General features: G+C 38.7%; 1 protein-coding gene across 4 annotated transcripts in view; it reads left to right on the forward strand.

Moving 5' to 3' along the window:
- Positions 1 to 13832, forward strand: part of REEP1 (receptor accessory protein 1) — a 324551-nt gene that overhangs the window by 179393 nt on the left and 131326 nt on the right. For all 4 annotated transcript variants that reach the window (XM_053704258.1, XM_053704259.1, XM_053704261.1 and 1 more), the window contains exons 4-5: positions 8637 to 8757; positions 8874 to 8987. In XM_053704258.1, coding sequence (XP_053560233.1) covers positions 8637 to 8757; positions 8874 to 8987 — 235 coding nt within the window. The remainder of the gene's footprint in view (positions 1 to 8636; positions 8758 to 8873; positions 8988 to 13832) is intronic.

Genomic DNA, 13832 nt, shown 5'->3' on the forward strand with positions numbered 1-13832 from the left:
AAAAATATTAAGATCGCGATTCCTTCTCCCAAAGACATAAATGGAGCATGAAAACTGCAAAGAAAAAACTAACACCCATACTTGTGTGCTAACCCGACTGCTTATATTCAAGTGCGCTAAACCCGGTATGAAATATTTATATTACATTTTCCAATGTACTTCACATGGAAGAATATGTTCTATTTATTCTGTAGATACCTATACCTGTATATCTATTCCTATAGATATATAGGTATATACTGTATATGTATTTACATGAACAGTATCAGATATATAGATATAGAAATATATATTTAATAAAAAGTACATTATTTTCTATGTGAAGAACAGGAATGTAAAATATGCGTTTTTCAGATAGGGTATAGGATTTCGCGATATAGATTTCAGCACAGTCGGATTAGTGCACATGTAAAACTTTGTATCTTACATGAAAATATGAATATTTCACATTCCAATGTTCTTCACATAGCAGAATATGTTCTATTTATTAATAGATATATATTTCTGCATATATATGATGGTTTTTGGTACAATATATATATATTATTATATCTAGGTATATATATATATATATATATATATATATATATATCTACAGTATCTCACAAAAGTAAGTACACCCTTAACATTTTTGTAACTATTTTATTATATCTTTTTATGTGACAACACTGAAGAAAGGACACTTTGCTACAATGTAAAGTAGTGAGTGTACAGCCTGTATAACAGTGTCAATTTGCTGTCCCCTCAAAATAACTCAACACACAGCCATTAATGTCTAAACCGTTGGCAACAAAATTGAGTACACCCCCAAGTGGAAATGTCCAAATTGGGCCCAAAGTGTCAATATTTTGTGTGGCCACCATTATTTTCCGGCACTGCCTTAACGCTCCTGGGCATGGAGTTCCCCAGAGCTTCACAGGTTGCCACTGGAGTCCTCTTCCACTTCTCCATGACAACATGACGGAGCTGGTGGGTGTTAGAGACCTTGCACTCCCCCACCTTCCGTTTGAGGATGCCCCACAGATGCTCAAAAGGGTTTAGGTCACACTCATGGCAGCACTCATACGTAATATCTTTGCCCTTATAACTTTTTTATGCAATTTTTTTTTTTTAAATAATAATTTTTATTAGATAGTGTTTTTATGAGTGCAACTGTACTATTAAAATGTATTTTTGATGTGTTTTGTGACACTTTGTTTTATTCAAGCGTAACAGTTAACAAGAGCTCTGAGGTCGCTCTATCCCGATGCATGTTTAATTCAATTGCGCTCAAGCAATCGTGTTTACTTTCAACTTGTAATACGCGCCCTACATCCGATGCACGCTAGGGGTGCAGAAAATAATCGTTAAGCCAATGCATCGCGATGCAGCCTTGAACGATGCTGCATCGATGCAGTGAAGCCCATAATTGATTCAGGGTCAGTGATGTCATCAAGCAACGTTACGTTAGGTGACCCTGCGCTCCTGCCCTTATCACTACCGCGGCCGCTCACTCACTGCTGGAGGGTTATGTGCTGAGGCTCATACATTGTTTGGCGCTGCAGCACCATCTTACTCCTCCTCTCTCCCACATATTAAGCCCCGCTCACTCACTGCTGGAGAGTTATGTGCTGAGGCTCATACACTGTTCAGCGCTGCAGCGCCAGCTTACTCCTCTCTCCCACAGTTCACTGTGTAGACTGGTTTGTTCAGCCGTGCCTCCTTATACTTCCCCCTCTCACAACCTAGACTGAGTTTGTGCAGTGACACCTTTGCTGGGTTGTTGACAATGAGAACAGCTGGTATATTGAGGTGTAACTGCTAAGCATAACCTTAGTGTTTCTCCACGAGTTTGAGTGCATTTATAAGCTTATGTTCCGATTTATACTAACTCATGTTGGTGGAAAGGTTAATGGGGTGATCAGTTTATTCTCAGATATTTAAAGTACGCCTGTGCAGAGAGCCAGCTAGCAACACAATTTATTGACACTATGCCGCTCCATTACTTTGCATAGTAAGTGGGAGGAAAGGGAGTTAAAGTTTAAAGGTTAAGGGTTGCCGTTTACAGCATGGTGTCTGCAGCGTAGTACTAGACAGCACGAATGAATAACTTGCAGCAGATACAGCAGCCTCAACAGCCACTGAGCAGTAAGGTAATGTTAACTGCTGATGTCTGTGGAAGATTTAGAAATTAACCCCTTATTGACACCAATACACTGTAGCATATTTATTGGCATTACGCTATTTATTCACTCTTTAGTATATAAAATGTGCGTGTATGTAAATAAAAATACCTGTTCATCCACACCATAAAAGCTGGAAAATAAATTCTGTCTAAATGTTTTAACCTGCTTCTAAGTTATAAAACAATATGTCAAGCCATAATGTGTATTAGTGCTGTAGGCTATTGTATGCTATTTTGTACTGAATAAGCGCTCTTTTGGGTTCCCTCCTCCAATTTTTAAAAAAACTGGAACTTCCACTATGTGATTAAAGTGATTAGTATGCTTGATCACATGACTCATGTATGTGTGTGTATGTATGTATATGTGTATGTATATATATATATATAATTATGGAATAGAACAAGTTCATGAAAATCATGAGCAGTAATCTTGATGCATCGCGGAATCGAATTGAATCGAATCGTTGACAGGATAATCGTAATCGAATAGAATCGTGAGACCAGTGAAGATGCACACCCCTAATGCACGCTAACAGCTGCGATAAACCTGATATTGTTTGCACGTAACTGTTACCTTGCCACTTGTTATCTGGCCCTAATTGTCCAACATTACAATTGTGATCAGTTTTAAATTAGACTAAATATAAACCTCATTTTTATTGAGGTTGTGAGATACAAAATATGGAAAACAAACATTATTTGTTCAACAATACAATTGTGATTAGTTACCAATTAGACTGATAATATAAACCTAATGTGTTTTCTTTTTTTTAATAACATCTTCATTAGGGTTTCCAAACAAGTGACAAGAAGAATACAACCAAAAAAAGCACATAATGTATCAAGTCAGCATTCACAATCTAACAAAATGAGCTATCATATTTAAAGGGACATTAAACCCAAAATCTTTCTTTCATGATTCAGGTATACAATACAATTTTAATTAACATTCAATTTACTTCTATTATCTAATTTTCTATATTCTTTAGATATCCTTTGTTGAAGAAATAGCAATGCACATGGGTGAGACAATCACACAAGGCAACTATGTGCAGCCACCAATTAGCAGATACTGAGCCTATCTAGATATGCTTTTGAGCAAATGTATCAAGAGAATGAAGCAAATTAGATAATAGAAATAAATTAGAAAGTTGTTGAAAATTGCATGCTCTTTTTAAATCACAAAAGAAAATGTTTGGGTGTTATGCCCCTTTAAAGCAAAAGCATGTTGCTCCAACTAAACAACTAAAATGCTGACAATAATTGGTGTAAACATCACAGAGACCCATATTTTTTATAAATACTGACAATTATACTAAAGCTTTAAACCAAATCAAATAAACATTAAAGATAAATCACTAAATAAAAACTGAGAATTATGTCATACAAAGTATCGGCAATGATCAACCTTATGCATTAGATTAGATTAAAGGGACACTAAACCCAAATATTGTATTTAATGATTCAGACATAGTATGCAATTTTTTTCAGCAATTTTCTAATTTACACCTATTATTATTTTTTCTTCTTTCTCTTGCTATTTTTATTTAAAAAGCAGGAATGTAAAGCTTAGGAGCCGGACCATTTTTGGTTCAGAACCTGGGTTCTGCTTGCTTATTGGTGGCTAAATGTAGCCACCAAATAGTAAGCACTATCCAGGGTGCTGAACCTAAAATGGTCCGGCTCCTAAGCGTTACATTCCTGCTTTTTAAATAAAGATAGCAGGAAAAATTGATAATAGGAGTAAATTAGAAAGTTGCTTAAAATTGTATGATCTATTTGAATCATGAAAGAAAAAAAATTGAGTTTAGTATCCCTTTAAGGGCCAAATTTATCAAAGCCCAGACAGATAAGGTTCACTCCCATAAGCCTGCCTGGGAACGCAAAAAGTGGTCAGCAATATGCGGCCCACATTTAACATTGCACAAGCGTCTTCTCATGCTAGCCCAATGGCACGCGATTAGGGGCTGTCAATCACATGTCCGGAGTGATTTTAATCCTCCGGCTAAGAGCTGGCGTACAGGTTCAGAAGTTGCAGTGCTATGACCTCGGCTGCAGGCTCACATGAATAAGCCTCCAAAACTGCATATGCAGCTTGATAAATGCAGCGCTAAGTAACAAGAAATGTAAGGAACTCTGCAGTCTATGCAGTAGATTGGAAATAGTAAGGTACTTGCAAAGTATTCAAGGGATATGAAACCCCACACTTTTCTTTTATGATTCAGATAGAGCTTGCAATTTAAAACAACTTTCCATTGTACTTATGTTTTCGATTTGGCTTTGTTCTCTTGCTATCCTTTGTTGAAAACAACACATAGGTAGGCTCAGGGGGCAGCAATGCACTACTGGGAGCTAGCTGCTGATTGGTGCCTGCACATATTTGTCTCTTGTCATTGGCTTACTTTATGTGTTCAGCTAGCTCCCAGTAGTGCATTGCTGCTCCTTCAGCAAAAGATACCAAAAGAATAGTAAATTAGATCATAAAAGTAAATTGGAAACTTGTTTAAAGTTGCCTGCTCTATCTGAATCCTGAAAGAACATTTTTGGGTTTCATGTCTCTTTAAGAATACAGCACTCTCTGGAATGAAGAGGAAAGAAAAAGAAAAAAGGGGGCTGTGAACCCCAAGACAACCCTGATGCTTAAGTGGGAAGATGACATTTTCATCACTTATGACAAACATACATGGGAGAATATATTTAGCTCAATTGGAAAAGGGTTGATCAGTGCAGATTTACGTGAAAATACCCTTAAAATTGCATTTTGCTGGTATCTCACACCAAACATTACCTCCCATATGTCACAAACCGCATCAAACCTATGTTACAGAGGATGTGGAAACTTAGGCACCTTCAAACATATGTGGTGGGACTGTGAAGGGGTAAAACAGATCTGGCACTCCCTCTCCACCTTACTTAGCTCGATCCTAGAGGAGGAGATAGAGCTCATTATTTCTCAAGCTTTGCTACGCACAGGTGACAAAAAATATAACAAAGAAATGAATACTTTTATTAGAATACTGTGCACCATCACTAGAACAGCAATAGCATACCACTGGAAAACGGGGGTACCATCATGGATGGAGGTGAGAAATAAGATAAATAACACATTTAGAATGTACGAATCTGCCTCATGGATCATGAACACTGGAGAGTCATTCGAGAAAGTGTGGTTCCATTGGATCCTGAATAACACAAACAACACTTAAATGCTATACAATAAAGATGCTAGATTTGTATGTTGGGAACTTAGTAGCACCTGTGTATAATAATAACAATGTGAAGGTTTGAGAATGGCCATGTGGCGTATCTAAAGCAACTCTTAAGACGTTTCGTCATTTTTGATATATGAAATTGATATATACAACATATGTGTGGGTATAAAGTTTGCTTTTCCTCCCCTATTTTTGTTATTTTTTTATATCTTATCTTGCCTTTTTGTTTTCATTTTGTTTTTTGTTACTTCAAGCCAATACTCTTCCCTTTTTTTCTTTTTTTTTTCCCTTTGTCATGCCAAGAGATTCTTGTATGAGCTTATAATACCAACTAACCCCTATCTGAAGGGGCTTTAACTCATTTACTTTCTGTAACAGTTTATTTTCTATTGCATTCATGTTGTGAAAAAGCATTATAAAAAATATTTAAACATAAAAATAAAGACGCCGTTGCCAAAAAAAAAGGGGGGCTGTGAAAGGTATAGGAAGAAGGGCAAAAAAGAAAAAAAACTCCTAGTAATCTCAACGTTCACCACCCCTTGTATAGCAGCTCCCCTAGAATATGTATCAGTCTAATATTAACCTTTAATATGCATGGTATACAATGATCCCCACATTTCACAATATATTGCAGATTGACCTCTATACTGGTAAACAAACTCTTCCATAGATTTTATATAGGAGATTATATCAGTAAATTGCTTTGATCTTTCTAGCATCTTTCTATTGACAATTTCACTACCATTAAAGGGACACTAATGTCAGAATTAACCTTTCATGATTCAGATAGAGCACACAGTTTTAAGACACTTTTCAATTTGCTTTCATTATGAAATTGTGAACAGTCTTTTTATATGTGCACTTTCTAAAGCACCAGCTTCTACTGAGCATGTGCAAAAGTTCAGTGTATACATATAAGTCTGTCATTGGCTGATAGCTGTAACATGATTCAGGGGAATGACCAATTGAAATCAATTTTGAAATATGTCAGAAAAAAAATCTACTCAGCATGCTTTATTTCACACTTTACTAGACTCTAACAACACCCCACATATGGTGACACGCCACATAAAACATAAATGAATAGAAAACATATAAAAAAACAACATAATAATAATAAAATATAACTCTAACAAAAGGAAGGGGGATTAACGATAAAACTCGCAACCTCTTGAGGAAGTTTATTCCATAAATCAATCAATTTTTCTGTAAGGAAGTGCTTCCACAAATTACTCCTGAATCTACTACCCTTTAGCTTGAGCTCATGACCCCTTGTTCTTGAATTTTCCATTTTATGTAAAATACCCACAGCCTCAGTTTTACTAAACCCTTTAATGTACTTGAAAGTTGCTATCATATAACCTCTTTACCCTTCTATAGCTTAGAGGAGAGAAGGGAAAGAGGTGATTTGATAGCAACTTTCAAGTACATTAAAGGGTTTAGTAAAACTGAGGCTGTGGGTATTTTACATAAAATGGAAAATTCAAGAACAAGGGGTCATGAGCTCAAGCTAAAGGGTAGTAGATTCAGGAGTAATTTGAGGAAGCACTTCCTTACAGAAAGAGTGATTGCTTTATGGAATAAACTTCCTCAAGAGGTAGTAGCAACAAACACTGTGGGGGACTTTAAAAATGCATGGGACAAGCATAAGGCTATCCTACAAACTAAATAAGTTTATACTGTTAGGTAATATCGGGCAGACTTGCTGGGCCTATGGCTCTTATCTGCCGTCAATATCTATGTTTCTATGTTTCATACATTGAATTGTCAGTCTATGCAAAATATATGCAAATTAGTCTATTTCCCCAGTGCACATTTTGGTGATGAACCTTCTACCAATAGATGGAGCTGTGTTACACGTCAAGGAACTTTCAACCAATAGATGACGCTATGGTGTGTTACACAATGTTCATGTATGTGACTGGGGAACAGTTAAAATTTTATTTTTTTAATAACAGGTTCTTAAACAGCTCTTGTTTATTTTATAGAATTTATATATTTGCTTTATGTTTAAGATTTATCATCTTGATGCTCTAAATATAAACATTAAAATGTTAAAGTAAATGTAAATTTTCACGAATGAAAGACCTGTTTTTAAAAATACTATTAAAAACAGGGCTTTCATTTGGAAAATTTAGATTCACTTTAAGTGCTTGTGTGCTATTTCGAACCAGCAACACAGTGTCATTGAAGATATGGGTTGTTAAGTATTTTTTGTTGCCTTGCCACTTCTTGCATATTACCAACAACCATTAAACATTAATTATTGTTCTGCACAACCTGTATGTTGAATTCATTTTTGCTGACTGCCATTTATGTGACAGTATTCATTGAATAAGTGAGGTGCACAAATGAACCACCCATCCCCCTCAACCTTTTAGTCACACAAGTGATTGTACCTTTTTTTGGGGGGGTTAAATGGTACAGACATGGACCCTTTGACAGTTGGAAACATATTTGTACCTTATTTACCCCTAAATGGAACATATTAGTTCCTTAAAGTGAAGGTCAAGTCTGGCGCATTGCTTAACATTTTTCAATAGCTGACTAAAATTAAGTATTATGTTCATTCATCAATTTATTTATAAATATTGTTATCATTATTATTTTTCACCTTTTAATTCATCTCCGTTTTCATCGTATTAACCGCCCGCCATACTCCCGTTATTGATTGACATTTCTGGTATCCAATATATCGTCTAACCCCGTGGCGTCCAGCCCCTTTTCTCTCGCGTCACTACAACGTTCTGCGCATGCGTTAAAAAAACTGCGCTACTGAGCTACTGTTCTGCGCTACTGAGTGTACAATACGCATGCGCATTTAGAAGATACTGTTGTGCACGAGCGTAGTCTGCTTGTAGGAACTACAGCGACGTCACAACAACAGATAAATAAGGAAGTGTGGTAGGGGCGGAGCGAATAGAATAACGGAGGTATTTTATAAATATATTTTGTTTGAAAAAGAAGAGTTTTATATAAATATAAACTTAGCGACTGTAATATTTGTATATTAAGGTTTACAATGGTGTATTGCAATATGCAAAAATTGACCTTCACTTTAAGGTGTAATTATGATCCATTGAGGGTACAACCACAGCAGTTGAAACCCTAAGTGTTCGCAAACGGACCCCAACTGTACCCTTTTTCTGACAGTGTACTGTTCATTCAAAATTCTACTGCTCATTTAAAATTGTATTGTCTTTTTATTGTATACTTGATTACAGAATGCTCAATTAATCTTTTGTATTTTTGTATTTAAGGTTTCCTTTCTATTATGAACTTAAAATAGCTTTTGTTGCTTGGCTGCTATCTCCATATACGAAAGGGTCAAGTCTTCTTTATCGGAAATTTGTGCACCCCACATTGTCTTCAAAGGAAAAAGTAAGTTGGATTTTATTTTTAACAGTAAACTGTATTTTTCAGCAAGACCTATGTCACAATGATTTCAATATATATATTTACATTTAGTAAATAATTTTCTTTGTATTTTGTTTTAGGACATTGACGAGTGTCTGATCCAGGCAAAAGATCGCAGCTATGATGCCCTGGTCCATTTTGGCAAGAGAGGTCTTAATGTTGCAGCCACCGCTGCAGTTACTGCTGCTGCCAAGGTAGAACACCACATTTTAATATTGGAGCCACCATAGTCTTAACTGTGATTTATATTTACCCTCTGAGAGAGAGAGACTTATTTTTGGCCAACACAGAGTTCATCTGGGCTGTTGGCAGACGTTCAGTGAATTCCCTTATATAAGCTGTTGCCAAAAGGTTTCTGTGCTTAAGGAGCAGTCAGTAAGAGGAAAGTTTGAAATTATAATCTTGGTATTCTTTAGTGGTTTTGTATGTATGCATGTGTATGTGCATTTCTGTATCTGAGTGCACTAGAAACAGTTTGGGTAAAGGGTGGACACATTTTATTTTAATTTCATGGTTCATAAAATTTTCTTTTCTTCTGTTAAGTGTGATCAGTCCACGGGTCATCATTACTTCTGGGATATTAACTGCTCCCCTACAGGAAGTGCAAGAGGATTCACCCAGCAGAGCTGCATATAGCTCCTCCCCTCTACGTCACTCCCAGTCATTCTCTTGCACCCAGCAACTAGATAGGTCGTGTGAGAGGACTATGGTGATTATACTTAGTTTTATATCTTCAATCAAAAGTTTGTTATTTTAAAATAGCACCGGAGTGTGTTATTACCTCTCTGGCAGAGTTTGAGGAAGAATCTACCAGAGTTTTGCTATGATTTTAGCCGGAGTAGTTAAGATCATATTGCTGTTCTCGGCCATCTGAGGAGTGAGGTAAACTTCAGATCAGGGGACAGCGGGCAGATGAATCTGCATAGAGGTATGTAGCAGTTTTTATTTTCTGACAATGGAATTGATGAGAAAATCCTGCCATACCGATATAATGTCATGTATGTATACTTTACACTTCAGTATTCTGGGGAATGGTACTTCACTAGAATTACACTGTAAGAAAGACATAAAGCTGTTTAATAACTAGAGATTATGTTTAACATTTTTGCTGGAATGTAAAATCGTTTTCATTTGCTGAGGTACTGAGTGAATAAATGTTTGGGCACCATTTTTCCACTTGGCAGTTGCTTAAATCTGTTTTTTCTGTCAGTTTCTGTTCTCCCTCACTGCTGTGTTTTACTATGCATCAAATATTTCAGTCAGCAACTCATTGTATTCCCTGCATGATCTGGTTCATCTCTACAGAGCTCAGGGGTCTTCAAAACTTATTTTGAGGGAGGTAATATCTCTCAGCAGAGCTGTGAGAATTATAGTTTGTCTGAGATAAAAAACGTTTATTCTGTAATTTGTTTCCTGCTTTCAGAATTTGTTATCTTTGCTAATGGGATTAAACCTTTGCTAAAGTTGTGTTGTTTACAAGGATTGAGGCTATAACTGTTTCAATTTATTAATTTTTAACTGTCATAGATCTTCTGTGCTTCTTAAAGGCACAGTACGTTTTAATATTATTCTATTTGAATTGTATTTCCAAGTTGCAAGTTTATTTGCTAGTGTGTTAAACATGTCTGATTCAGAAGATGATACCTGTGTCATTTGTTGCAATGCCAAAGTGGAGCCCAATAGAAATTTATGTACTAACTGTATTGATGCTACTTTAAATAAAAATCAATCTGTACAAATTGAACAAATTTCACCAAACAACGAGGGGAGAGTTATGCCGACTAACTCGCCTCACGTGTCAGTACCTACATCTCCCGCTCAGAGGGAGGTGCGTGATATTGTAGCGCCGAGTACAGCTGGGCGGCCATTACAAATCACATTACAGGATATGGCTACTGTTATGACTGAAGTTTTGGCTAAATTACCAGAACTAAAAGGTAAGCGTGATCACTCTGGGGTGAGAACAGAGTGCGCTGATAATATTAGGGCCATGTCAGACACTGCGTCACAGGTGGCAGAACATGAGGACGGAGAACTTCATTCTGTGGGTGACGGTTCTGATCCAAACAGACTGGATTCAGATATTTCAAATTTTAAATTTAAACTGGAAAACCTCCGTGTATTACTAGGGGAGGTGTTAGCGGCTCTGAATGATTGTAACACAGTTGCAATACCAGAGAAAATGTGTAGGTTGGATAAATATTTTGCGGTACCGACGAGTACTGAGGTTTTTCCTATACCTAAGAGACTTACTGAAATTGTTACTAAGGAGTGGGATAGACCCGGTGTGCCGTTCTCACCCCCTCCGATATTTAGAAAAATGTTTCCAATAGACGCCACCACAAGGGACTTATGGCAAACGGTCCCTAAGGTGGAGGGAGCAGTTTCTACTTTAGCTAAGCGTACCACTATCCCGGTGGAGGATAGCTGTGCTTTTTCAGATCCAATGGATAAAAAGTTAGAGGGTTACCTTAAGAAAATGTTTGTTCAACAAGGTTTTATATTGCAACCCCTTGCATGCATTGCGCCGATCACGGCTGCAGCGGCATTCTGGATTGAGTCTCTGGAAGAGAACATTGGTTCAGCTACTCTGGACGACATTACGGACAGGCTTAGAGTCCTTAAACTAGCTAATTCATTCATTTCGGAGGCCGTAGTACATCTTACTAAACTTACGGCGAAGAATTCAGGATTCGCCATTCAGGCACGCAGGGCGCTGTGGCTAAAATCCTGGTCAGCTGATGTTACTTCTAAGTCTAAATTGCTTAATATACCTTTCAAAGGGCAGACCTTATTCGGGCCCGGGTTGAAAGAGATTATCGCTGACATTACAGGAGGTAAAGGCCATGCCCTGCCTCAGGACAAAGCCAAAGCCAAGACTAGACAGTCTAGTTTTCGTTCCTTTCGTAATTTCAAAGCAGGAGCAGCATCAACTTCCTCTGCACCAAAACAGGAAGGAGCTGTTGCTCGCTACAGACAAGGCTGGAAACCTAACCAGTCCTGGAACAAGGGCAAGCAGACTAGGAAACCTGCTGCTGCCCCCAAAACAGCATGAATTGAGGGCCCCCGATCCGGGATCGGATCTAGTGGGGGGCAGACTTTCTCTCTTCGCCCAGGCTTGGGCAAGAGATGTTCAGGATCCCTGGGCGCTAGAGATAATATCTCAGGGATACCTTCTGGACTTCAAATACTCTCCTCCAAGAGAGAGATTTCATCTGTCAAGATTGTCAACAATCCAGACAAAGAAAGAGGCTTTTCTACGCTGCGTACAAGAGCTCTTGTTAATGGGAGTAATCCATCCAGTTCCACGATCGGAACAGGGACAGGGGTTTTACTCAAATCTGTTTGTGGTTCCCAAAAAAGAGGGAACTTTCAGACCAATCCTGGACTTAAAGATCCTAAACAAATTCCTAAGAGTTCCATCGTTCAAGATGGAGACTATTCGGACAATTTTACCTATGATCCAAGAGGGTCAGTACATGACCACTGTAGATTTAAAAGATGCTTACCTGCACATACCGATTCACAAAGATCATTACCGGTACCTAAGGTTTGCCTTCCTAGACAGGCATTACCAGTTTGTGGCTCTTCCATTCGGATTGGCTACAGCGCCAAGAATCTTCACAAAGGTTCTGGGTGCTCTTCTGGCGGTACTAAGACCGCGGGGAATCTCGGTAGCTCCATACCTAGACGACATTCTGATACAAGCTTCAAGCTTTCAAACTGCCAAATCTCATACAGAGTTAGTGCTGGCATTTCTAAGGTCACATGGATGGAAGGTGAACGAAAAGAAAAGTTCACTCGTTCCACTCACAAGAGTTCCCTTCCTGGGGACTCTTATAGATTCTGTAGAAATGAAGATTTACCTGACAGAGGACAGGCTATCAAGACTTCAAAGTGCTTGCCGCACTCTTCATTCCATTCAACACCCGTCAGTGGCTCAATGTATGGAGGTAATCGGCTTAATGGTAGCGGCAATGGACATAGTACCCTTTGCACGCTTACACCTCAGACCACTGCAACTGTGCATGCTAGGTCAGTGGAATGGGGATTACTCAGACTTATCCCCTTCTCTGAATCTGGATCAAGAGACCAGAAATTCTCTTCTATGGTGGCTTTCTCGGCCACACCTGTCCAGGGGGATGCCATTCAGCAGACCAGACTGGACAATTGTAACAACAGACGCCAGCCTTCTAGGTTGGGGTGCCGTCTGGAATTCCCTGAAGGCTCAGGGACTATGGAGTCAGGAGGAGAGTCTCCTGCCAATAAACATTCTGGAATTGAGAGCAGTTCTCAATGCCCTCCTGGCTTGGCCCCAGTTGACAACTCGGGGGTTCATCAGGTTTCAGTCGGACAACATCACGACTGTAGCTTACATCAACCATCAGGGAGGGACAAGAAGCTCCCTAGCTATGATGGAAGTATCAAAGATAATTCGCTGGGCAGAGTCTCACTCTTGCCACCTGTCAGCAATCCACATCCCGGGAGTGGAGAACTGGGAGGCGGATTTCTTAAGTCGTCAGACTTTTCATCCGGGGGAGTGGGAACTTCATCCGGAGGTCTTTGCCCAAATACTTCGACGTTGGGGCAAACCAGAGATAGATCTCATGGCGTCTCGACAGAACGCCAAGCTTCCTCGTTACGGGTCCAGATCCAGGGATCCAGGAGCAGTCCTGATAGATGCTCTGACAGCACCTTGGGACTTCAGGATGGCTTACGTGTTTCCACCCTTCCCGTTGCTTCCTCGATTGATAGCCAGAATCAAACAAGAGAGAGCATCAGTGATTCTAATAGCACCTGCGTGGCCACGCAGGACTTGGTATGCAGACCTGGTGGACATGTCATCCTGTCCGCCTTGGTCTCTACCTCTGAAACAGGACCTTCTGATACAGGGTCCCTTCAAACATCAAAATCTAACTTCTCTGAAGCTGACTGCTTGGAAATTGAACGCTTAATTTTATCAAGACGTGGGTTTTCTGAGTCAGTTATTAGTACCTTAATACAGACTAGGAAACCTGTTACCAGAAAGATTTACCATA

Source organism: Bombina bombina, chromosome 2, assembly GCF_027579735.1.
Source record: "Bombina bombina isolate aBomBom1 chromosome 2, aBomBom1.pri, whole genome shotgun sequence".
Lineage (NCBI taxonomy): Eukaryota > Metazoa > Chordata > Amphibia > Anura > Bombinatoridae > Bombina > Bombina bombina.